The sequence below is a fragment of the Pleurodeles waltl genome, chromosome 4_1 (genome assembly GCF_031143425.1).
Source record: "Pleurodeles waltl isolate 20211129_DDA chromosome 4_1, aPleWal1.hap1.20221129, whole genome shotgun sequence".
Lineage (NCBI taxonomy): Eukaryota > Metazoa > Chordata > Amphibia > Caudata > Salamandridae > Pleurodeles > Pleurodeles waltl.
This window is the reverse complement of record NC_090442.1, coordinates 152,590,575-152,617,906: the sequence shown is the minus strand read 5'-3', so window position 1 is coordinate 152,617,906 and position 27,332 is coordinate 152,590,575. Positions and strand designations below refer to the sequence as shown.

The 27,332-nt window shown below is 44.8% G+C and overlaps 1 protein-coding gene across 2 annotated transcripts in view; it reads right to left on the bottom strand.

The window, feature by feature from the left end:
- Positions 1–27,332, bottom strand: part of AGBL3 (AGBL carboxypeptidase 3) — a 480,467-nt gene that overhangs the window by 365,265 nt on the left and 87,870 nt on the right. For both annotated transcript variants that reach the window (XM_069227938.1, XM_069227936.1), the window contains exon 2: positions 7,999–8,107. In XM_069227938.1, coding sequence (XP_069084039.1) covers positions 7,999–8,064 — 66 coding nt within the window. In that variant the 5' untranslated portion in view covers positions 8,065–8,107. The remainder of the gene's footprint in view (positions 1–7,998; positions 8,108–27,332) is intronic.

Below are 27,332 nucleotides of genomic sequence, written 5' to 3'. Positions count from 1 at the left end.
TACTAAAACTTTGCGTCTACTTAAGGTCTGTCTCTAGCCAAATACTTTTGGTAACTTCCCCCGGTGAAGATTTTGATGTTCAGAATAAGTTACTTTTTTTTGGAGATCAGATTCCTCCATAGGGGCAAAGCTGCAAGCTGTAGCCAAACAGGATCCCATGAGGCCGGATGCCTTTGCCACGACGAACCGCTGGAACAATTTTGCTGCTACGGAAAAGTCTAGAGTGGGAGCGACCAAATCTTTGTCCCAGAAGCAACACACATTCGTAGAATTGACTTGGCAAGTCTGTTCCTTCCTCTGAAAGTCTTTGGACCAAAAATATTTGCCAGTTTTTTCAAGATGTTATGAGGAGCACACTTTGACGCAGACAACAATCCCAGGACCTCAGGAACAGCATCTGGGGGTCAAGATTCACTCCAGCAGAAGCCACCAGCAGGTTTCAGTGCAGGTCCAGGGCAGGTTCAATTGGAAGTGGTCAGTTGGGATGTTTGGGAAAAGGGTTTCTCGCAGCTTCTTGTGTTCCTGTAGCTTAATAGGATGCCAGCCAAATGACTCAAGTAGTCTACTTTTTTGTCCTAGATACAAGTAGGAGCAGGTCCAGCCTTTTGGGTCCCCTCACAGGTCTCCACAGCAGGTGCAGTCCTTCTTCTGTCTTCCACATGTCCATTAATGTCATGAGGAGGGTGCCTAGTGGTGGCACATTTTTGTCTGACACTAAGCTGTGGGTGACTCCTGGCCCCTCCCAAACCAATAGGGAAAATTTTCCCAGGGTAACTCTACCCACTTTTGCAGTGGTTCCTGTGTACCCTACAGCAAGCGATTCCGCAAAGGCCCTCTCTACCAAAATCCAACATGGCAGAAACTTTTCTTCCTCGTCAAGAGCTCCTCTGCCCACTTAAGAGGTGTGGCCATGGAATGAGCAACCCCATCTCTGTTGTCACTTCAAACCAGTTCTGGGGCAGCTCCTCTCCCACTGGGACTGGTGCCTGGCTGACTAAAGGGACAAGGGGGGGTGCAGACCCTGGTATTAGCGACATCTGCCTGTGACAGGCCTCTTTAACGTTAATTAAAATCCTGGACACTACCCAGGTGGTCATCCTGTCAGCAGAACAACACATCTCCCCACACTCAAGGCCCTTGCCTCAGCTCTTCAAGGTGCAACTCAGCTAACGGACGACAGTCAGAAGCTCATTCAAACTGGCTTTTAGAGGCTTTAGGCAGGTAAAAGGTGACTTTTTAAAAGTACCCTTTGCATAAAATGTATTAGAAATCCGACTCTTACCAATAAGTTGTACTTGTAATAAATATTTTAAAAAGTCCAAGAATTAATTTTGTAGCTAAGTGGGGATAACTCTATTTAATTACCTCCCAATGGTTTCCTATGGAACCGCTTAACCTGCTACAGTGAAAATGGCTTTTGATGCCTTCTCACTGTAAAGACATGTTTAACATTACCTTTTTACATGTCCTACTTTTAAATACTATCCACCCTGCCCTATCGGCGTGAAGGCTTATTTAGGGGTCACTTTTTGCTATTTAGAAGGAAGGTTTAGGCCTGTCAAAGGGAAAGATTTTGACAGGTCGAATTTTCAGTTTTAAAACTGCATAGACAAGCTACAGTGGTAGTCCGGCAGTCATGTTTTGCACTGTCACTTTAGTGGTAAAACAATGTTTGCTGCAGTCTACTTGCAACATTGCACTTACAAGCCTGGGTGCACTTTGTACCATATACCAGGGACGTATGGGCCTGATAAATATGTCAATTAGTAGAGGAGGGAACTTCAACATGTTTAAGGGGTCAGAGCACATGCACTGGGGCCTGGGTAGCAGAGTCCCAGTGCACAGAGTAAAAACAAACCAGCAGCATCAGTCTAGAAATAATGGATCATGCAAAACAAAGTATTTTCCTACAATTAGTCACTGTCAATCATGAATAACTTTAAAAAACCCTCATTTCAAGCTGGGCTGAACAGAGTGAGGATTTACCACACATGCTAAATTGCATTACCTCTGGGTGTGTTATTTATCATGTGTAGTAAATACCTCCTACTTTGAGTTTTCAACAGAAAAATTTAACATAAAATGCAAAATTGTTTTTTTAAGAAACTGAATTCTACATGTTTTGCCTTTTTTACGGGCCTTTCCCCCCAGATACATTTCAGCAGGTATGACCTACTGGAATCTCCCAATAGGAAAACTGTGAGGGTATAATTATTACACAACTTGTAATTCCACTCCTTAGAACTAGAATTGGGACGTTTGCAATTGCAAAAAATAATTATGTAATGTACAAAAGCCAAATTGCGATTTTGTAACTTGTTACTGAATCGCTTTTTGGGGGTCGCAAATCCATATTTGGAAGTGACATGTTTAGGGCACCCCTACCAAATAACAATTGGTAGTGGTATTTATTAATGTTTTGTGACCAAATTCCAGTCGCAAACCATTAATATTTTACCAACACCTTGAAGGAGGTGATAACCCATTCGCAAATGGGAAGGAGTTCCAAAGAGGTCCCCTCCCCTTTGAGATTGTAAAAAAAAATCTTTTAAGAGCAAGTGGTGGGCTAATGGATGACTGCCTACTCCTAAAAAATGTAAATTAAAAGTTTAATTTTCTTTTTTTTTTAACACATTCTGCTTTCCTCTAACGAAAACAGGCTGTATTTTAAAATGAAATTGCTTTATTTAAAAGCAGTCACAGACATGATAATCTGCTAACCCCAGCAGTGATGGCAACAATTCCTAATGGGTCACAATTTGCAAACTACCCAATTAATATTCATGAAGTAAGTCGATTTGTAACCCTATTAAGAATCGCCATCTTTAAATATATTCTTTAGTACATTAAGAGTTGTGATGTCCTAATTGTGATTTGGTAAGAACTGCAATGTGGGAAACTGCAATTCCTAATTTGTGCACATGTCCATAATCCCTCCTTGACTGCCACCTTGAAGCTGAGTACAGGTGTGATAGCTGTGGTGGTAACAGTCGGTGTCACTGGCACAAAGATAAAAGAAAATTGTTATGCCTTCAAAAGATATTCTTGCTAACTCTCACAACCACCCTTTAGCAGTCTCTCTAGTTGTCCAACCTCCAGTCTGCAGCAAAGAGAAAACTATTGATAAGGTAACTAGTGAAGACAATGCTCAGTTTGCTCCCCCCCCTCGGTCTCCTATATACCCGTGAGACAGGAGGCATGAGCCTTTCTTTCCTCCTATGTATCGCCAGGTCTGCAACTGTTCAAAAGGAAAAGGAGCCCCTTTATTGAGGACTCTCTTGTCTTTGAAATGGCATCTCCACTGACTACACCTTCCACTCTATGGAGAGGGCATTAGGGCGTCTCTCAGCTTCCCTGCCAATGGTGGGAGCAAACACTACATCCATTCTCTTACCTGACCAGAACAGGTCTACCACAGACACTGAACCAACAGACCTGGATGCCTGTGGGTCCAGTGCATGAATTAATAATTCATCAGTAGTGGGGGGGAATGGTTCTGTGGCTTTTATTTGCCCAATTAGCTACCCAGCCTTAGGTCAGCAAGGGTCCCTTGAATACTGATGTTTCCGAAAGTGCTCTGCTCATCTGCATTGGTTCAGTCAACACTATGGAAACTCTACTATTTTGCAGAAGCATGAAGGGCCCTTTCGAATCTATGGGGGTTATTACAACTTTGGAGGAAGTGTTAATCCGTCCCAAAAGTGACAGTAAAGTGACGGATATACCACTAGCCGTATTACGAGTCCATTATATCCTATGGAACTCGTAATACGGCTGGTGGTATATCTGTCACTTTTGGGACGAATTAACACCTCCTCCAAAGTAGTAATAACCCCCTATGTTCCTTAAACAATGGTGGTAGGTGGTCTGAGATTCTGCAAAGCATACAGTTTGGATTTGTTTAATCTAACAAATGCTGAATAAATTAGACAAAAACAAACTATGAAATGGCAGTCAAATGAGCACTATATACAATTTAACCCGTCATCAAAGAGCACTAAACACTGGGATGCGCCACGCTGTAGGCATTGGTAAAATAACGTTTTACATTGGCTAGAAAGATGCTCCACTGGAGCTGGAAATGCCTTGCTCTTTTTTAATGTATGGGCAGAAGTACACTTGGGAATGTTCCCTATATGGTATTACAAACATACACCCCTGCCCTGAGTGACCCAGGTGAAGGTTATTTAATATCCTGATATTTTTTTAGCCCAGCACATATGACAAACATTTATGTGTGCTGAGGCTTAGCCTCTTCATCATGACAGAGACTCGCTCTGTGGTCTGGAGGACTTTCCATCATGACAGAGCCTCACTCTGTGATCTGGAGAAGTGCACTAAGCACGCTCTTCGGTCGATATGGGAGTACTGCCCGTATCCTGGGTTATATACGTTAAGTGGTGGTTGCAGCATACCATTTTTCTAATTCATTGTACTGACAAGTTTTCTACTCGCGGATAAATGTGGTACCTTCAGGTCTCACATGTGTAACGTTCTTCTTAAATATAATGCCCAGGTCCTGCACAGACAACCACGTATGTGTGTGGTGTGCAGGTTGTATGACTGGTGACTTGTAACAAAGCCCCATGGTCCATTCTAAATACCCACAGTACCACTCAGGGCAAGACTGATGTAAAAGTACGGCCTCCCCAGATAATGTAAGTGTATTGCTTGCATTCTTGAGCCAGAGGGTGTAGTTTGAGACAATAAAGTGTGGGAGGATGGAGAAAGAGCTTCCTTAGTTAATTCAATTGTGACCTGATAGCAAGGCTCTGAGGATTATGGGGGTTATTCTAACTTTGGAGGAGTCTTAATCCGTCCCAAAAGTGACGGTAAAGTGACGGATATACCACCAGCCGTATTACGAGTTCCATAGGATATAATGGACTCGTAATACGGCTGGTGGTAAATCCGTCACTTTTCCGTCACTTTTGGGACGGATTAACACCTCCTCCAAAGTTAGAATAACCCCCTATGTCTTCCTGAGCACTGCCCTATGGCTTGCTAGTGAGGAAAGGCAGGAGGCTGTTAAGGAGAGGAAATCATCTAGGCAGGGACTGTCCATTTTGTCTCTCTTGAGTGCTATTCCAGAATGCTGATGATGGCCAAGTGAAGAGTCTTCAAACTTCACTTCACTCATGCTCTATGTGCTTCAGTTGGAGGCAGCATTGTCACCACCTGCTTTGAGTGACATTACCTTTGATAAAAAAGATGTCAGCTCTGCAGAAGCAAAATTGGTCTATGAAGGGGAAATGAGCCATTTAAAATTGTCTCCTGGACACAGATAGTGGGATATCATTCCCCTGTCTGTAAAAGGTGCATTAAAAAGTGTGACCTAAACTATCCCGCTTTGTTCCCATTCCACGTTCTTCACTGACCTGGGAGGGAGTGCCCCACTGAGTATTTGAAGGAATACTGACAAATGGGCTGGTATCTTTGATAGACAACCTCCCAGGTGAGGGGTCATCACTTGAAGTCTTGCATCTAGCTTGAGAGCTGTAGATCTGCCTCTGGTGTGTCATGAGTTCATTTTACACTCTTCTGGGGCACACATTTTAGCTTAGCTATGGCCTGCAGCCCCTGCCCTTTCACCTACATATGTGCTCTGATTTCATTTATTCAGTTTTATTCATTTTAGTTAGCCTGCTTTCAGCGGGGATGTTTTATTTTCTAATAAGCCGTAACTCTGTGATTCTGTAAAAGAATTGTTATTTTTATTCTGTGTATGACATTTCACCATATAACTCGGTCCCAGGCTGACAAGAACAGTATAAGATAATCCACCTAGCAATTGTCACCACAAGAGTATGTAAACAGTCTGATACTTAGGCACATGCCCACGTCAGTCCTTTTCACGGAACATAAATATGTTTCTTATAAAAACACTGTACAGGCCAAGGAACAACAGGGAGGTCATTCCAGCCAGGATTCCATCCATGCTGCATACCAATTCTTTGCTGACCTCAGCCCTATCTCTACAGCCAGTCAAGAGACTGCGGGCAGACTCCCATCTTCCAGGTAATTGGGGTGGGTGCTCCTCTCATGGACTAAGTACTGCCAGATGAAGCTATTGCAGCTATGCTCTCACTTAGGAGTTAGGGGTTAGGTAGAATTTACATATGCATGTTATTCCAATATGTGGGGACTGTTTAATTTCTTCTCACTTGTCACCACCAATTTTATCCTGTTATGTCTCATTACCTTAATAATTGCAATTCATACATTTTATCATAGATTGCAGTCCTTTCAATAAATGTATTGAAAACCACCCTGCATCTCTTTCTTTGGCCTATGTGTGTATGAGACCTTTCGCTAGCGACAGAAAGGAGTGAGACGACTTGTTGACTTCCCCTGAGAGGCCAGAGTGTCAAGTTTCAGGCTGCCACAAATCACTTTTTCTTTCAGGTTTGGATGAGATGCTGCTAACTATCCAAAGGGGTTGGGCGGACAGCTGCCAAGATGGTGTGGGATTGACTCAGTCACCCACAAACGGTGGTGCTGCTGCCCCGAATCCAGCCATCTTGTTCTGATAACGGGAGTCCTACGACAGGTGTGACATGCTAAGAAAGGGGAATGGGTGTCTGACTATGCAGGAAGAGACTACCCAGGGTCGATCCAAGTGCTTGATCCAACTGGAACTCGTACCAAATAAACGTAAACACTGATTGTGTTTCCCTCGCCTGAAACACCAGCAATTTATTTGAACCAGTGGGAGTGAATTACCCTAAAGAATAATGGCTGTGAGACATATGGACTGCCATATGAGTCACAGAATCAAGGTAACTGTTTGCAATGTACTAAATTGCATTTGCACCCGAGCCTGTAGATTTCTGAGTGTTTAATACCCTATAGCATCTGTCATCAAACTGTGTAGCTGATTAACATGACCAAAGTACAGTAATATATTTTAGTGTTTGATTAAATTGCTTCTCTTTTTACAAAGAAAATCACTGGGCTGGACTGGGCTTATTGTGTCTGTGTGACTGTCTGTTTTCTCAGTCTTTAGCTCACATTACATCCCTGAGAAGACAATGAATGTTTGTCCTGACTACACTGAGAACCAAGTGTGGAAATGGTGTACCTGGCACACACTCTCCAGTGCCACAGTAGGTCAGATCCTGAGACATCAGCAGTCGACGCTGCTTGCTGCATGGCCCCCAAAGGATTTCGAGAGATTCTACATGCCTTAGAGAAAAAATTACACCTGATATATTGAGCAATATAATATAACCCTAAATAATAATAATAATATAATATAATTTTTGTTCAGCGAAGAACAACCTCTTACCCAAAACCTTCCACTAAACTCATCTTTACAGGAGATAGAGAGTTATTTGAGAAAATAATCTTCCGGGGAACAGGTTAGCTGGTAAACCAGTTATCTGAATTTTAAAAAGAAATCTAAAAATCTGCTGTTCTCATTACTCTACGTTTTCGGGCAAGGTTTTGATGAAGGGAGCTTAGAGATATTTTGTGGCAATGAATACAGTGATAGTTATAATAATAATTGTCGAGTAATTCATCATTTCACAGCAACTAAATCAACCGAAGTCCAAAGTGTCAATCCACACCCCAAGGAGCTAAACGCCAAATTTGAAAAATCCAGCAAAAGTGCTTTTTAGTATTCATCTGCAGCCATGTCAGTCTGCCACCAGGCCCCCTACGGTGTAGTTATGGGATGAAGCCAGCCATGTGGTGAGAAGCTCCTAGCCTATCTTGTTCACTCTTGCAAATAACCTCATGAAAAGTAATAAAAAGAAGTGTTTTGACTTGGATTTCCCTTTTAAAGCTGTACTGTATGCCCAGTTTCAGGGCTCTGCAACCAGTCAGCAGATCCACAAAAGCCAAATAAATTGAAGTATTCTGTAGACACAAAACCTAACAGGACGCTCTTCAACTGTTCTGCACAGTCTGTGTGAAACATATCTCCCCTCGAAAGAGGGCAAGGACTCAACATTTCTCCAACTAAAAGTTTGATAATATATTATTGAGACTTACCGACTCCGCTTCTTCGCTGGTGCACTGGCCAAAGAGCTGGTCTTCTTTATCCGAGTCCTCGGACATAATCTCTCAGAGGATGTAGGTTCTTCCTTCTGAAGCATCCAGCCTTCAATCAGAAGTATAATAATATGAGAATAATATCATAAAAAGGTTCCTTATGTAAAATAATGACTTTACTGTGTAAGTATTGTTTATAGATAGACTCAGTAGAAATGTAAATTACAGGGGAATAATTTGCATAATTTCAGGTTATGGCGTTTACTTGAAGTTCCCAGAATTATGCCATCGTGCCACATCCCATGATCACACTGCAGCTTGTGGCAAAATTATAAAGCGGGAGCAAGATAAACAGCTAGAGTGCGAGCTGCTGTTGTTCATGGCAATTCTTTTTCATGCTAATTGTTTGCGTGAAATTCGTCTTCACCTAAAAAATTGATGAGAGGACACATTTCGTGCTAAACTATAAAGCTAAATGTCAGATTTGTATTTCACACAATTTTTTCTGAAATTTAACGCAATTATACATAAGCAAATTATGCACATTAAATGCACCCTGTTTATAGATTGAAATGCTTGCACTTCTTAATGCTAGAGAGAGGAGCAAAGATTGCATTACTTTAATCTACTGCCTTATCAATTGCATACTTTTATATGCAAAAGTCCTTTGTTGAAGTGATGATAAACTAAGGAAAAAATTATTTAATTGGAGGGTAACTAGATTGCCCCATGCCCTAACAGACGACGTTTTATAAATTACCAGGTTCATCTTTGGCTTTCACTGCCAAGAGGCTGAGCACTGGCGCTCAAGTATGTCCATATCTTTGGAGGACAGAAGACCAGTGGGTCTTGGGTGTGTGAGTGACTATGCTATTACTTTTTAGAAGAGAGAGAGCATTTCTGTGCACAAGCAAATAAAGGTCGTGCTCTGGTATGTAAGACAAACATCGAAATTATGGTGGATTGAGAAAACTCTGCATTTGATTTCAGAGCAGCATGCTGGTAAAGCCAAGACATAATGCCACTACATACTGACCATATACCATAACATGCATAAGACCTATATAGCACTAGCGTTGGGCATCCTAATAGTAGGGCAGCAGGGCACAAGCTCGTAACGCATGACTCGTGTTACATCTCTCCCATTGAGAGCCTAGTTGTAAAGCCAAGGGAGGAGTAGATGGCAAATTACGTGCCTCCATCCCAGAGGCGTAGGTACTATTGGTGCAGCAGGTGTAGTGCACCGGGGCCTAAGACACTGAGGTGTCAATTGAACCCCAATAATTGCTGCATTTTATTACCCCAACAGCAGTCAAAGGGGCCATTTTCCTTGCTTGGACTAGGGCCTATGGCATGCTTGTTATGCTACCGCTCAACCCCAGCACCCTCCCCCCAGACGTTCCCAAGCTGGAATCAGCAGACAGACCTCTTAGGACAGGAAGTAGCTAAAGAGAAGTATTATTAATATAGTATTGATGTGCAAGTAGCTTACCTGGTCCTATGTTCCGCTGCTCTATCTGGCATTTGCAATAATTCATTCATAATTCATAAAAGAACTACTAATAACATTTTATTATACATTTATTTATTAGCAGTTTTATATAGTATGAACTAGACCCAATGGTCGTCTGAGTACTTTACTTAAAAAGACCTGTGTACATAAGAACATTGACGTTTTATTACAAAAGAACTGTTTCATTAGGTTACATTTCACATGGGACCAGTAACAAAATATATATAATATTGTCTCGCTCTACTTAAACTAAGAGAAAGACAGAGACAGGTAAAATAATCAACCTGCTTTTATGCTGCATGCTTTCGAATGGGCTAGGGCATGCAGACAAACTGTCTGCCCCGACTATGCAGAACATTATGTCTTGGAGCGTATCTGTTCAACAAAGATTTCACCATTACAGTAGACAGCTGTGGCACATGAGGATTTCCCGCTGTAGGAGCACCATTCTCACTCATATTATTGGCTAGCCATGAGTGAGTTGTCACCAGAAACCACGGCCAGGCTTGTGTTGTCGAGTTCCCCATACCAGAACTTCTTTAGGGGGTCTATAATGCTTTAATTAAGAACACCCATAGTGAATAAAAGTGTATTTTAGTTATTTTGTTATCTCAACTTCACACAAGAACAGAAGACACAACAACTCATTCTATCAGGTTATGCTGAGACATATACATGGTATTAGCATGTTCATACACATACTCTAAGTGAGGTGCTACTATATCATTACCCTACATAATCTTTAGCATAACCTGATTGTGTAGGGAGACAGAGTTGGCCAAATAATCTTTAGTACAATCTGTGTGGAAAGAGCCTGAGGCCTAATCCTTACTGGTTTGAAATAGCTATGATAGCTATGGAAAACAAAGTTTGGCAGTAGATTGCCATTAAATAAACATGATTTACCATCAACTAATATGCCCACTTCTTTTTCCAAGTTGATTTCAGTGGGAAGTGTGCTGGAGTGAGGCACATTCTGCAGTTTGGTCTAGCCATATGTTTCGGTGTTACAGGGAAGATTGCCACTTACCTGTAATGGACAAAGATGAATTATGGTCTCATTGTGGTGGATAGCCTTTAACCGAAGGCTACCGCATCGGACACCTCCCAAAGTCTAGATGAGGACTCCGATTAACTTCTCATCGGGGTGTCACCTCACATCATGCAATAATGCATGAAGAGTCAATGGACTGCAAAGGATGTACTCTTTAAGTAATGCCCTGGGTGAGCTCACACACTTGCAAAGCAATCAAATGTTAAGCTGCCATAAACAGACAAAATGCAGAACCTTACAGTGCCCGACTCTTCAAATGCCTAATGGATGAATGACTGCCACAACACCACCGACAGAACTACCTGCAAGGATGCACTCAGACAATATCAACAGCAAGTAAGAGACACCAAGAAAAAAGTACTAGAGAACCTCATTGAAGTAAGCTCCAACAGCTGCAAGGAGATCTTCTTGATCGTCAAGGATGTCACTTTGCCCTCAGTCACTGTCAACAACATTGCGGCCTCTGCAACAACTGATCCAACTTCTTCCATAGCAAAATCGTAAACAACTACAGCAACTTTGCATACCAACCGAACCCCAAAGTACTAATCGCTAACCTACCCACCACCAACCAAGATGGCCATCTGACTGAATGGACAACCCTCACCAGAACCAACAGCGACAATCATGTGGATCATCCATTCAGTGGCCCCAACGAACCCATGCCACCACCACATCTACAACCTGGGAATATCACACTAATCAGCACCACCCTGACCCATGTCACCTACACCTCAATTTTCCCAGTTGAATGAAATATTGCAGAAATCAACACCATCTTCTAGAAGCCCCAAGCTGGCCCAAATAAACAGAGCAACTTCAACCCATCTCTTGGCTTCATATTGAGCCAAAGTCATTGAGAAGGCCTTCAAAAAGCAACTCCCAACCCACCTCGAACCTCACCATCTTCTAGACAACACTCAATCAGGATTCAGAGAGAACTGCAGCACCGAAACAGCACTCATCACGGCCATGAACAGCATTTGATTCGTCCTAGACCAAGAAGAAACAGCATCTCTCATCGTGCTCGACCTCTCCATGGCCTTCAACACTGTCTCCCACAATACCCTCATCAGAAGACTCCACAAGATTGCCGTAAGGATCCACTCTCAAATGGATCTGTCCCTTACTCACTGGAAGAACCCAAAGGAGCTGCCACCCTTCACATCAACTGATATGCAATGCCCTACAAGGATCATCCCTCAGCCCCACACTTTTCAACATATACATGAAACTGCTCGCTAATATCTTCCCATCACAAGACACCACTATCATCTACTAACCAATGACAACCAACTCATCCTCTCGCTGGCGGACAAGACGGCCACCGCCAGAAACAACTTTACCAACTGCATGACTCCATGACCATGGTAGCAGACTGGATGCGAACCAACCGCCTAAAGCTCAACTTTGACAAGACAAAAGTACTGCTGTTCGTCAATATGACCTCCGCATGGAATTTCAACTGGTGGCCGTTGGAGTTAGGACCCACAGACCATTCAGGAAATCTAGGGATAATCCTAGATGACAAGCTCAACATGACAGCTCAAGTCAAAGCAGTGTGCACTTCCTGCTTCCACACCCTAAACATGCTATGAAAGATCTTCAAATGGCTGCCTCAGAACGCCAGACGGACCATCACACAAGCACCCATCACCAGCAGGCTGGACTAAGGCAACACTCTCTATGCCAGAATCTCCAAACAACTCCAATACAGACTCCAGACCATCCATAACACCGCAGCAAGACTAATACTCGACCTCCCACGTGGCACCACAGCACACCACACCTCAGGAAACTACACTGCTCCCCATTCACAAGCACAGCCAATTCTAACTTCTGAAGCACACATACAAAGCCCTACACAACACAGAACCAGACTAACTCAACATTCGCATACACTTTCACCAACCCACCAGACACCTAATCTCTGCCTCGCTCTCACTCACACACTGGAGGTTGCTCATTCTCATGCATCACACCTAAGACATGGAACAACCTCCCTCAACACATCAGACCCTCCTCTTCACTTAAGTTCTGCAAGAAGCTGAAATCTTGGCTCTTCGTTTAAGCACCTTGTGGAACACACTCCTACTCACATGCCCAAGCACCTGGATACCCTCTCGGATGATAAGAATGCCATAGAAATCAAAAAAACATAACATAACTGTTGTGTGGCCCAATTCCAATTGTGAATGACAGAGGCAACACAGTCAATGGCTAAGGAGGCTCACACATAGCCCCATTATATGTATACTGTTCTGTTAAGTGAGCCAACATGTGAATGTCATTGGAGTTCCTTATAGATATGTATATGTATTGTTAATTTACAGGATTACATAAGGATCACAATGAAGAATGCAGAAGATACAGAAATTCCAACAGCACATTGGCGATACCAAGCCTCCTTTATCTCTCACACCCACCCATCCAGAAGAATCCCGCAACAGTGAGCCTTCAGAGCCCTATCTCTCCAACATCAGGCTGACATACTCAAGTCCCTAAAAGCCACATCTTATGAAAATGATGTCTTTCCATCGTCCTTCATTTAAGCTCTCTCTTACACCTGCTTACTATTAACAATGCCGCTGTAGCTCAAGGAATCTCCCCTGAAGCTCTCAAGACTGGCCAGATCCTCCCACTCCTAAAGAAACCTAATCTAGGCACTGATGGCAAAGCCAATAGGTCTCGTCTATGCAAGAGCTATTGCCTTTTCCAAAATGTTTTAGCGATTGTGCACAACAGTGATGCTGCTATTCAGCATGGCTAAACGTTAGTGGGTAAAGGAGAGTTGCGTGTCAGAAAGTGGAGTAGAATGGAGTGTTTTGGAGTGGCATAGAGTCGTAGAGTGGAGTAAAGTGATGTGGAGTACAGTTGTATGGCGTAGAGTGATGTGGAGTGCCATGGAGTAGCACAGAGTCGAGTGTCGTGGAGTGTTGTGGAGACATAGAGTGGAGTACATTTGAGTGGCATAGAAGGGAGTAGAGTGTCATAGTGGAGCAGAGTGTTATAGAGTGGAGTGGCAAAGAGTGTTGTGGAGTGGTGTAGGACAGAGTAGAGTGGCATAGAGGGTGTTGATTAAAGTTGAGTACAGTGATTTAGAGCACAGCAGCACAGAGTGGAATAGAGTGGAGCAGTGGAGCGGAGTTGAGTGGAGTTGTGTGTCCTAAAGCAGAGTGGAGTAAAATGGCATGGAGTGGTGAAGAAGGAGTTGCGTAGATTGTCACAGAATAGAGTAGTCTTGTTGATTCGAATAGTGTTAGAGTGAAGTAGAGTTTAATGGAGTAGAGTGTCAGAGTAGAGTTTCATGGCGAATTGTGTCGTAAAGTGGACTAGAGTGAAGTGCCATAAAGTACTGTGATGCACAGTAGATTGGCATAGTGCGCATTGGTTTTGAGTAAAGTGGTGTAGAGTTTATTAGCGTAGAGTGCAGTGATGTAGAGTAGAGTGGTGCACAGTGGAATAGAGTGGCATAGTGTGCAGTGGCCTAGAGTATGGTGGCATAAATTGTTGCAGAGTAGAGTAAAAAGGCACAGAATGGAGTGATGCAGGGTGGAGTGCAGAGGTGTAGCGTAGAGTGGTGTAGACTGCACTGGCATGGAATGCAGTGGTGCAAAATAGATTAGAGGGCATAGAGTAGAGTAGTGACGTAGAGTGTAGTGGTGTACAGTGCTTTAGTGTCGAGTGGAGTAGAGTGGCGTAGAATTGAGTGGTGAAGAGTAGAGTGCAGTAGTGTACAGTGCAGTGGCAGAGTGCAGTAGTGCAGAACAGAGTGGTGTTGAGTTCAGTGGCAGAGAGTGCAGTCTTTACAGAGTAGAGTGTTGTAGAGTGCAGTGGTGTAGAGTGTGCTGGTATAGAGTGCATTAGCATAGCGTGTTTTGGCATAGAGTAGAGAGGAGTAGAGAGAAGTGGTGTAGAGTGCAGTGTCAAAGTGCAGTGGTGCATAATAGATTAGAGTGGCGTAGAGTGGACTGGCATAGAATGTGATGGTGTACAGTGCATTAACATAGAGTGCAGGAGAGTGGCATAGACTAGAGTGGTACAGAGTGGAGTGGTACAGAGTAGAGTAAAGTGGAGCATAAAGTGCAGTGCCTTTGAATAAAGGAGCGTAGAGTGCAGTGGGGTAGAATGGAGTGAAGTGGCGAGGGTGGATTGCAGTGGCATAGAGTGGAGAGGGGTAGCACAGAGTGGAATAGTCTGGCGTAGAGTGCAGTGGCATAGAGTAGATTGTTTCACAGTAGAGTAGAGTGAGGTAGAGTGTAATGGCATAGAATAGAGTGTTGTAGAGGGCAATGTTGCAGGGTAGATTAGAGTGGTTTAGAGTAGATGGGTGGACAGTGCAGTGGCAAAGAGTGCAATGGTGCATAGTAAGGTAGTGCGGGGTAGAGACTGCATTGGCATAAGGTACAGTGGTGTAGCGTAGAGAGGCGTGGAGTGAAGTGATGCAGATTGGAATGGTGTAGAGTAGAGTGCAGTGATGTGGTGTAGAGTGGCATGGAGTGACGTAGTGTGGAGCAGTGCAGAGTATAGCATAGTCGCATAGAGTGGTGTAGAATGGAGTGAAATGCCATCACGTAGTGTATTGATTTGTTTTGATCACATAAAAATATTTGTTTCCACCACACTTCAGAATTACCAAAAAATTTGCTTCATCTGCCCTTTCCATATTCTGAAATATCTGCCCGTTCACTTACAGACATTTAAATTTTGCTTTTTGCTAGGACAAAGTAACATCACACAGTATACCCCAAGTGGCCAGCTTGATTGTCACATAAATCCTCTGACTCTGAATTTAGAGAAATAAAAGTAAACACCAAGGTCCCTTAAAGATGGAGCCTAACATTTGAATGCTGTCTTTGAATGCACAGTACATGTAACAAGATAATAACACGATTTAAAGGCCTATTTACAGAAATTCAGTTCTGGTGGAGGAATACAGTAAATAGGTTTTGGGCAAGGGATGGGACACGTCATTTTGGCAGCCTTAAATAGATAAACCCACCAAACAGAATGCAAAAAACTATGAGTTTCAAACTGTAAAGCCAATGGTAAGCTATGGGTGGAATTAATTCCCAGGGAAACTTTCTGAATGTCCCCATGATGTCGTTAGCAACCCAGACAGCTGTGCTGTCTGGTAGGCTTCGACCTAAAAAGCAGTCTATGTTTAACTCCTAGATCAAATCAATGCTAAAGATCTCCTGCATAGGTACCAGTTTGGTTCCAGATCACACTGTAGCACAGAGACTGCCACCTTGCAGAAGATGCCCTCTTGAACACAGATGAAGATTACCCCTGCTTGCTTATCTTGCTGGACCGCTCTCCTCCCTTAAACAAAGTTGCCTATCTCACCCTCATAGGCACCCTCAAGTCATGAAGGGGATTAACTGGCAATGTCTTTCACGGGTTCTCTCCTAACTTTCCAACAGATACCAGTTTGTTGACCTAGGCACTTCCAGGTCACAAAATATCGCCTTTGAAATTCCCCAGGGTTCTCTACTCTATCCTGTCATCTTCAATTTTTACATGGAGCCACTTGGTGCTCCCCTCACAAATAAGAGCAGCAAGGTTCACTAATATGTTGATGATATACAACTCTACTTGAAAGCCTCCTTTACTTCAGGTATCCAGCTCCTCAAACACTGCTTGCACATCGTCCAGACCTGTATGTCCAGACAGAATTCCTAATATTGTCCAACAACAATCAACAAGATACAGTACAAACCCCATACCATGAACCTTGATTGCTTCAAACCCCAACTCTCACTGAATGCCAAACCACTGTTTAAGCCCTTGTACTCTTGCATCTCTATGGTATCAATGCCCTACTCCATAGCTTCCCAGACTCCACATTGGTACCCCTTAGTGGCATCCTAAACACCACAACACATCTCACCCAGGGCCTAGTAACATACGATCATGTTATCCTTACCCTGATAGAACTCCATTGGTTCCCGTTGCCAACATTTATAAAGCCATCACGACCAGCACTCTCTCTTATTTTACAGACAAGCTCACCATCTCTGGTGGTTTTCAGCACACCTGCAGCCAGGACACTATCAGACTGCAGACTAAGAGGTGCAAAAAAAAAACAACAAAAAAAAAACAAGACAATAGATTTTTTCCATCTATACATGAGGAACTCCACCAATACTTCTATATCCATCAAGACTGCCCCAATGCTGCTCCAATTTAAGACTTGAAGACTTGTCTTTTTAGAAAACAATACAACACAATGCATTAACCTTTCACAACTCAGCTTCCTCCCCTATTCCTCATTGACTTTAAGATTGTCTATTATCATATACAGAACTTCACTGTCTATTGGCTAGGTTCCTGCTATAGAAATACCACATACATATATACATAGAAACATGAGGCTGGAATAAGCTAATGATGTCGTTTACATCATATCTAAAAATGATATTAGACATAGACTTCCACGCCCACCCCACGCATGGTGCACAGAGATAAGACCACATCCAGTCTCCTAAGTATCTGGATAAAAGGGGGCAGGCAAATCAGGCATCTTAAACAGAGAGAAACAAGTACACGGCTAAAATGATAGGAGATGGCACACCCCACACATAACAAGCATTTGAAATGCAATAAGTCTTGCATTTTCTTGAGTAAGAGCTAATGGCATTGTAAATTCAGAACTGGATTCTTCTTGCCACATAAATTGGTCAATCCTGTCTCATAATTTTGACTTTTCCTGGTTCTAGCCATGAGAAAGCTTAAAAGACATTGAATAGTGGGAGGGGTTATTATATTGGAGTCCCCACTAACATAGTGTGGGGGCCCAGAGATGGTGTAGACAGAAATAACACATTGTGGTAAACGTTTTGAAGGTGGTTCCATTGTACTAGGTACGTAGCCCTAAGAAGGACTAATGCATTACATATTTTCAAGGGTAAAACACGGCCCTTAAAACACAAGCAATCCCCAGCTAGAAAACAAAAGCTCCACCCATGAGAATGCTTAAAAAGACACTGAATGGTGGGAGGGGTTATTAGTTTGGGGTCCCCACTAACCTAGTGTGGGGACAGAAAGATTACCTAAAGAGAAAGAGTGCGTGGTGCTGAACATTTTGGTGGTGGTCCCATTGTCCTGGGACCACTACAGGTTCAGTGATGGGCAAAAAATGTTGCGAAAAAGAACACTTACAAAGCATTATGGGTCAAGTTTTCCCAAGTGCAGTGAATATGGTAGTATGGGCTCTCCTGCTGTGTCAGGAGAGCTGCTTTCACTTTGAGGATTTCTGTTTTATGTAAATATTCAACAACCTCAAGTGTTTTAAGGAAAGAGCCAAAAGAAATGACTCTGATTAGGTAACCGTGAATGATATGACCAGTGCTTCAATACCATAAATCGAGTTCATGCTGTTGTGCCTGTTTGCGCTATGAGCGCCATGGCTGCCATGCAGCATGAAGTGGAGAAACAAGAAGAAACAAAAAAATTGTTCGCCCACACTGAAATATATCGGCAATCGTGCAATAATCCATGTAACAAGGGCAGTCTGCAAGGCATGACAGAAACAGCCTCAAGGCGGGACATACGTAACGCAATTACCAATGACGTCAAGTGATTTTTGAAAGGCAAGCTGACAAACAAGTGAAAGTGATGGGCGTGGTTAAAACCCCACAATACTAACAACAGGTCAAAGCGCTTGAGCGCTCAAACTAATAAAACCACATAACAGGAAGGGCCATGAGTCAGGACAGGGAGCCAAAGCCCTCACCCAACAGGCAGACCCAAGAAGAACCAATATCAAGCAGCACAAAAACACCCACCAATGCACACAGCTGGTAAGGTATAACAATGTAAAAAAGACACAGAATGATCAGTTATACTGTGATTGGGGAGAGAGGAGGAAAGAGAATGAATGCAACAGGAGGGAGATGGAAAAGAGGCAGGCATAGGCTAACCAGGGAAATGAACGAAGCGCTACAGAACAGAGCTAAAAAGAGAGAGATATGGATTGGCATGCAGTGGTCAAAGATGATAGGATGGATGACAAACAGAGGCGTGCTGAAGTAGAAGGCAAGCTGAGATAAGGGAGGGGGAAGGGACCTAAGGTAAAGCTGGAGGAGAAGAGGCAGGAATATAGTGATCAGAGAGACAGGAGAGAAAAATCACAGAGCAGAGCTGGAAGGAGTAGGGCAAGGGGCAGCCAACTTGCTAGGCTTGCCTAGGTGGTGTGTTCTCAGCCTTGTGGAGGCAACAGGAATGGCAGGACAAAGCTGTATTAATGCACCCCAGAGCTCATGTAGAAAGGGGGCCAAAGTGATGCAGGTGGTAGCCTTGCTGGTTAGAATGGAGAAGGGGAAAGATACCAGTAGGGAGTGGCTTTTGTGGATGTGGGAACAGCCTCATTATTCACTGTAGTTTTGAAATGTAATATATTCCCTTATTCATGCAATGCAGCCCCACCACCCCCAAGAAGTGGAATGATACACCAAATAGCTAATTATGTGGTGTGAGTAAGCTCAGTCTGTGCATGTGTATTTTTGGGAAGAGTATTAGCAAGGACCCTCGCAGACCGCTGTGCTGTCACAAAACCTCAATGGAATATGCATACAGAGGAAGGCTAACAGCCAACCACTAACCCCAAATGAGTGGACATTAACAACCATTTGAGTCCCACAGGGCCCCTAGCAAGACAAATGTCAAGACCAGCAGGAGGGCGGGCTAAAATTTGGACCCAGCACTACTAGGCCCCCAACATGCCCAGGAGGGAGGCATGGATGCAAGCAGAGCCAGGAACACAAAGGCTGCAAGCCCAGCAGGGACCAAGTAAGCCATTGACCATCAAAATTAGGAACATTGCAATGCGGAGAAATAAACGGTATACAGTAAAGAGGTGTACCTTTTTTTTGCAAATCTCTTCATTAGTTTTCTTGGTAAGAAGACATACATCTTTGGCAGTAATAAACTGAGATACAGATGCATGAAAAGAATCTCCTAGAAATGATATTATAAAATCCAGTTTATAACACAAATGTGGAGCAGTGTACATTGCAGGGGAAACAATTGGTGTGCCCACTGCAATCGTGTGCAGACTTAAATGTCAGTTCAACTGGAAGACAATGGCAAGGAGTATCCCTGTATATCACAAAGTACGTTAAGTAAAATAAGGTCAGTTAAAATATTAAAAGCAACTCAAACCTAGTACAAACAAGCGTGCAGAACCTAGCAACCCCTACCCCCGGTGCATGTATCGTTTACTACCAATGGCTTGAGTATTCGCACATGTGATGGTGTGGAAAATCTGGAATGCACCTGTATAATAGAAGAATGGTCCTCAAAAGGCTAGTGTATGTGGGTAGGGGTTGGGTGTTGTAAAAAGGTGGCATGTGAGTTAGTGATATGATGAACTCCCTTCCATTCACCTCATTCCCGTCAAGGCGGTCCACAGTGTCATGAGTGTCCAAGCTGGCAGGTATTAAGTAGCTGCAGAGGCCCAAACTGTCCTCCCTATGCAGGACTACACCCTCTGCCCTGGCCCATGCCATCAAGCAGGATACCATGGCCGCTGTGGTTGTGGGGGCTTGTGCGCTCTCCATCACTTAGTGATGAGGCGTATGGCAGTCAAAAGACCGAGATCTAAGAAGCAGGGTGAGGCTCTGTGACACTCGATCCTCTGATAAAGCCCAAAGATACACACCTTACATATAAGAGCCACGCTGCGTTCTGTGCAGGCCGAGAGGCAAGATACTACTACCTGCCGATAGTTATGGAAGGAAGGGCAGGACCATAGCATGTCGAGTAGGTCAGCATTAATCAAGGAGCAGCGTGGGCAGGCTGATCAGCACAGTTAAAGATGTGGTTAATATTATGTGGGGTAAGGTAGGCCCGATGGACTTTGTAACACTGGATCAGCCTAATGAGCGCATTGCGGGGGATACGCGTTGGGCCTTCCAGCAGAGCTGCCCATGCGTTATCCATGCAGGGTCGAAAGAGGTCCTCTTCCCAGCAACAGTGAAGGGGAGTGTACACAATGGGAATCGGAAAACCAGTGGATCAGGCATCTGTAATGTGGAGATGTTGTAGGGTAAGCTGTGTCTGATTTTCTTGTGTCAGATCTCTCATGCGGTACGTAGTGTCGTAAATAGGGAGTTATATAATAGGAAGTGGCCCGGGGGCAAGCCCTCCTCTGCGAATGGACAGAGAGACCCGTCATGGTAAAGATCACCTATAGTATACATGCCCACTGAGTGCCAGTCAGTCAAATCCGGCAAAGAGATGACTCCTGTGTCCCGAGCTGTGCCAAGCATGGGACTCGCTGGAGCACAGGTGGGGAAAAAAGGGTGCTAGGAAAAGACAATAGCGGAAGTCTCTAGCGGCTACCTGTAGGAGGGCTGGGTCTGGTTTAGGAAGTTTGGAACAAGGATGAACCTGTTGGAGAATGTTGATATGTGTCCTGGCAGGTGAGGTCATGGCGGTGTCAGACAACTGCAGTCCCGCTGACCACCTGGCCACCCAATGAAGCTGAGATGCGAGATAGTAGTGTTCAAAATTAGAAACCACTAAACCACCCTGGTCTGTCAGCAGGTTAAGTTTGGAGAGAGCTATTCTATGACAGGATTTGTTCCAGATTAAAACCCTGAAAAGACGCTCAAGGGAGCAGGAAAAGGATGGGAAAATGTATAGGGGGAGGTTTGTGAAATAATACAGGAACCTGGGAAGGGCTACCATTTGAAGGAGAGTAAAGTGTCCTGAGACAGATAGGGGCAGTGTGCATCAAAAGGGCATCTGGGACCTGAGTGATGTGACAGCACGGTTGAAGCTGCCTTAAAAAAGATCCAAGGGCGAATGGTACACCTGGATCCCTAGATATATGAACATGGTGGGTAGCCAAGGTACCAAAGAGCTGCTGAAGGTGAGGTCCGGATCGAGAAATGCCACCCAAAAGGGGAAACAGACCAGTTTTGGGCCCGTTTTCCAACAGGTCAGTCAAGGCAGTGAAGTGATTAAGCTTCTGCACAATTGAAGATGGGAACTGCGGAAGATCCCGAACATAAAGGAGAAGGCTGTCGGCATAAAGCCAAGCTATGTGGGTCCCATCTCCTAAGGGGATTCCCCAGTTGCGCCCCTGTTCCCAGAGAGTCAGAGCCAACGGTTCTATTGCCAGAGCAAAAAACTGTGCGAATAGTGGCCAGTCCTGCGGATTGGTATGGGGTCTGATATAAAGGAGCCTGTATTTACCCTGTCTATGCTAATGTGTATAGTAAACAGATCAGTCATAGGAAACGGGGTCCAATGCCGTAGTGTGGTAATGTTGCAATCAGGAATGGTCACTCTAGAGAATCAAAGGCTTTTTATAAGTCCAATATCAAGCATCCTGAGTTTGGCTAACGAGTTGGAGCATAGTTCATGACAGAGAAGAAGCTCCGGCGGTTCAGGGAAGTGTTGTGGGCTGGCACAAACCCATTCTGATCAGGGTCGATCAGGGCAGGGATCACGGGTGCTAAGCAATCTGCTAGGACCTTAGCCGATATTTTATAGTCAGTGTTTATGAGGGAGAGGGGCCTATAGGAGGCCAATTCCGCAGGTTCCCTACTGGGTTTAGGAAGGGAAATGAGTAGTGCCTACTGAAGGGAGCCAGAAAGGGAGGCTGCTTGTTAGGCCTCATTGAATAGCTCCGCAACCAGGGTGCTAAGAGAGGGGCATAAGCCTTATAAAATTCAGCAGGTAGACGGTCATGGCCTGTTGTCTTGTGTGTGGCCAATGCTCTAATAGCGTCCTGAATTTCAAGTAGAGTTATTGGAGTGATTTCATGTGGGGTAATGCGTGTACTGGATTGGTATAATGCAGAGTAATGCTGCACTAACTCGCCATGTAGGTCATGCAAGGTATATATTAGACTATCTGTGCTAGAGTGCGCTGAGATGATGGGCTGTTGAGGCTAATCCTTATATATCAGCCAAGCCAAGAGTGAGCCGGAGTGGTCTGCTGCACTATGGGATGTGGCTGAGTGTGCGCATAGTTAAAGCAGCATAGCCTCTCAAGTAACCATGTGTGTTCGTGTTGCGGATCGTGAAGGAGATGGGTGTGCGAGGGGTCATATACAGATCGGGTTTCATATTCTAGCAGTTGCCGTTCAATGCAAGATATGTCTTCATCAACTTGCTTACACATGCACCAATTGACTCCCAAGTAGTGACCTTAAATGCGTGCAACTCTATCAGTTTAGTTGTGGCTGTGCTAGTGTTATGTTCAAAATAATCCCTTATGGCAGTGCTGAGCCAAGCAAAAGGGGGGTCTGCCAGTGCTGCTGTCTGCAGGTGCCACGTGGGTATTGGGGGGGAACCAGCTTCCCAGGACAGCTGCAAATATTGAGGGGTGTAATCAGAGTGGGTGGGGCCTAGATAGTCTGTGAAGATGATTGATGGTAGAAGTTCTGGAGTGGCGACCAACTGGTCGATTCGTACATGGAGACGATGAGGTGTGTGATAAAAGGAGTACACCCTTGTGTTCATGTTTCGTGTTGAGGTGACGTCAGATATCAATTAGGTTCCAGTGTTGTAACCAGTTGCGGAGGGCCCACGCGCTAATGGTGGCAGCGGTGCAGGGTAGTGTGGGGGTGGGAGGGTTGCAGTCAAGGTTAATGTCTAAAACGTAGTTAAAGCAACCCCCAATAAGCCATGGGAGGTTGTTCCATTGGGGAAGGACCCGAGTTAGGTTATGTAGGAATCAGGCCTGTTCTGAGTTTGGGGGGTTTACATTTTCCAGAAAAACATAGTGGCCACCTAAGCTGCCTTTCAGGAACACATAGCCACTGTTGGGGGTACATCACCACTTCTTCTGTTGCAAAGGGGAACCCAGGGTGTATCCAGATTAATGCACCCCTAGCATATGAAGAATAATCAGTGGCATAGATCTGACCAGGCCAGCAGCGCTGTAACTTGGTAGCCTCTGCATGTGTTAGGTGGGTTTCCTACAGCATTGTGATATGAGCAGATCAACGTTTGAGGTAAGCATATACCGCATAACGATGGGAAGGGGTGTGCATTCCTCTTATGTTCCACGTAATAACATTAGTGTGTAGGGCTATGTTGGGGAAGTATGAGAAGGGATGTCCCCTGGGAGGTGGTTCACGAATAGAGAGCAGGTAAAAATGTAGCAGATGAGAGGAGGTTGGGCACCTTAGTGCATGGTAGTGAAAATAAACTTAATAACAAAAAAAAGCTGTCAATAGTATTAGAGCAGATATCCAACATGGGTCCACCCAAACGTAACAACAAGTGGAGATAATGTAAGCGGCTAGTAAGGCCATGAAAGGGGGGGTGTTAGTAGAGAGGAGTGTAAAGTAAACTATCCATGGTATATCCCATGATACGGATAAGTGCACAGGCACTGGTTACACGGTGATAAGGGAGATATAAATGAGGAGTATATGAGAGGACGTGTTGCTGAGGAACTGGTGTGATAGCGTTATGATGGATACGTGCAACAGAGCAACTTGTGTCAGTGGTGCAAAGTGTGTAAGGGAGCATGGGGCCTGTAGCATGGTCCATAATAAAATAAAACAGTATATTCAAATGAATGGTGATGGGATGGTACATAAAACAGCGATGGATTTTCACTCATATGATTTTGGCAGATGTTTGGGGAGTGACCACAGGAGGGGTCTCATTGTCCATCTCAGGAGGCATGACAGACGTCATTGCTGGACAATTTAACAGATTCATTGCCTAATTCAGAGTTAGGAGGAATCGAGCGGATGGCCCCAACTGTCTTCCCAACTGGTCCCAAGGCGCAATGGCTTTCCGATATGATTTTTTCCAGGTCGGGAGTGGCCCTGCTTTCAAGTGTGCGCTTCTTCTGGTGTGGACGTCTCCATTGGCAGCAATCAACAACCTCCCACTGTTGGGGAGTGTTCGACCGAGAACATCCCTAGGATGTCAGACCAGATGACTCCAGCTAGTCACAGGTGTCTTCTGATGAGTCGAAGAAGTGAGTTGAGCCCTGTGCCATCACCCTGAGTCGGGTGGAAAACAAGAGTGAATAACGGACATTAGTGTCTGGAAGACGGCACTTGACAGCCATGAATCATTTCCATTGTTGCTGCACCTCCACAGTATAGTCGGGGAAAAACATGACTCAGGAGTTGTCCACCATGATTTCTTTCAGCAACCATCTAGAGTTAGAACCCGTGGGTGGGGGGGTCTTACGTGGTGAGACGTGGTGTGCCCTTTCAATTCAGAAGAACTGTGAGAACGTGGATTTTGGAAGAAAGTTACGCAACCATTCCTTGACATAGGTCACCACATCAAAGTGCTCAACCCCCTCCAAAAAGGCCAATTAAGCGGATTTTGTTTCGTCTGCATCTTCAGCACGGGCCTCCAATCCAGTGAGTTGAGTCCTGTACCATCACCCTGAGTCGGGCGGGGAACAAGAGGGAATAATGGAGATCAAGGACTCGAAGACGCCACTTGACAGCCATGAATGCTTTCTGTTGTTTCTGCACCGCCATGGTATAGTTGCGGAAGAACATGACTTGGGAGTTGTCCGCCATGATTTCTTAGAGTCTGCGGTAGTGAAGAATATGGAACGGGCATGGTCTGGGGTTAAAACCCGGGGGGCAGTAGGGGCTTACGTGCCGAGACGTGGTGTGCCCTTTTTATTCAGAAGAACTGTGAGAATGTGGATGCTGGAAGAAGGTTACACAATCATTCCTTGACATAGGTCACCACATCCGAGTTCTCAACCCCCTCTAGAAGGCTGATTACTCGAATGTTGTTCCGTCTTGAACAAACCTCTGAATCTTCAGCACAGGCCTCCAATATGGCCACATGATCTGAAAATGTCTTCAGGGAGGAGTCCATGTCATGGGAGTGTGGCTGTAATTCGGCAATGACTTGTTCCGCAGAGTGGAATTTGTCCACCAGTTTGCGGTGGTCAGCATGCAGCAGTGTAAGGTCAGTCACCAATTGGTGAATCATGTTTTTTAGAGAGGTCCTGGTGTCATCTAGGGAGATCTAGGGAGGTATGGACTTTCTCAATTGCTTCCAACATCATGTCCAGCTTGTCCCCTGCTGCTGAGGATTTGGCGGGCGTTTTGAAGGTGGTAGGAGTTTGGGTGGCACCGCTGGATCAATCAATCAATCAATCAATCAATCAAACATTTATAGAGCATGGCAAATCACCTGTAAGGGTCTCAAGGCACTGGGGATGTATGCTGCTGCATGGAGGAATGATCACTTGAACATCAAGGTCTTTAGTTCTCTTATGAATCGCTGGAGTGATGGTGTGGTCTTGAGTAGGGGGGAGGGGTTGTTTAAGGCCTTCCAGGCCTTGGCTGCCAGGTGCGAGAAGGAGCGTCCTCCACTGTTCGGCACAACAGATCCATGGGGTGTCTGCTAGGGAGAGGGAAGCTTATCTGAGGTGTCCAGTCAGTTGGTGAAAAATCAGCTGTTTGTTGATGTATGCTAGCCCTTCGTTATGCAGGGCCTTGTAGGCATAAGTCAGCATCTTGAAATGGCATCTCGTCTGAATCTGGAGCCAGTGTAGTTATTTGAGATGGGGTGTGATGTGGGTCCTTCTGTGGTGGTAGAGTACGAATCTTGTCACTGAATTCTGTGTTGTCTGGAGTCTCTTTAGGACGTGTACTGTAATTCCTATGTAGAGTGTTTTTCAGTAGTCCAGTCTGCTGGTGATGAGAGCCTGTGTGACGGTCCTTCTGGTGTCTGCTGGGAGCCATCTGAAGATCTTGTGGAGCATGCGAAGGATGTGGAAGTAGGTGAATGAGACTGAGTTGATTTGTTTCTTCATGGCTAGCTTGCTAACCATGATGATGCCAGGTTGCGAGCGTGGTCTGTTGAGACGGGGGTCTGCCGAACTCTGCAGGCCACCATGTGTAAGTTCATGGCGAGGTGTTGTTCCCAAAGATGAGGACAGTTGTCCTTTATCCAATCCACTACGTTCATCATGCATCTATGGAAGTTAGCTTTTGTGATGGAGGGATCCTTGGACAGTGAGAGGATGCGCTATGTGTCGTCGGTGTAGAAGAAGAGGGTCAGGCTGAGGGACTATCCTTGGCAGACTCTACAGATGATCTTCTTGGGCTCTGAGGTGAAAAGTGGGAGACTGATCCTTTGGGTTCTCCCGGTATGGTACGAGGTGATCCATTTGAATCCCAATGTGGTGGAGTCTGTTGATCAGGATGTGGTGGGAGATTATGTCAAATGCAGCAGACAGTTCCAGGAGGATGAGGGCTGCTGTTTCCCCATGGTCCAGGAAGGCTCTGATGTCATGTGTATCTGCAATCAGGGCTCTGTCAGTGCTGTGGTTAGCTCAAAATCCAGATCGGGAGGGGCCTAGGAGGTTGTGGTCTTCTAGGTGTTGAATGAGTTGCTGGTTGATCGCCTGCTCGCTGACTTTTGCTGGATAGGGGAGCAGAGAGATGAGCCAGTAGTTCTTCAATTTGGTTGGGTCAGGATATTTTTTTCAGGAGAGGCCTCACTTCAGCGTGCGTCCAGACCTCCGGGAAGGAGGCTATGGTGATGGAGGTATTCAGTACCTTCCTGAGCTCATCGATGATTGTCTTGCTTCCAAGATTGAAGACGTGGTGGGAGCAAGGGTCTGTGGGTGCTCCCGAATGTATGCAGTTCATGATGGAGATAAAGTCTTGCATGGTGAGGAGTTCCAGTAGGTTAGAAGGAATTCAGGGTTCATGTTTGTTCATGTGGGCTGGTTGATGCTGTCAACTGCGGAGAGTTGGCATTCAAAGTTTTTGTAGATAGTCAAGATCTTGACGTGGAAGAA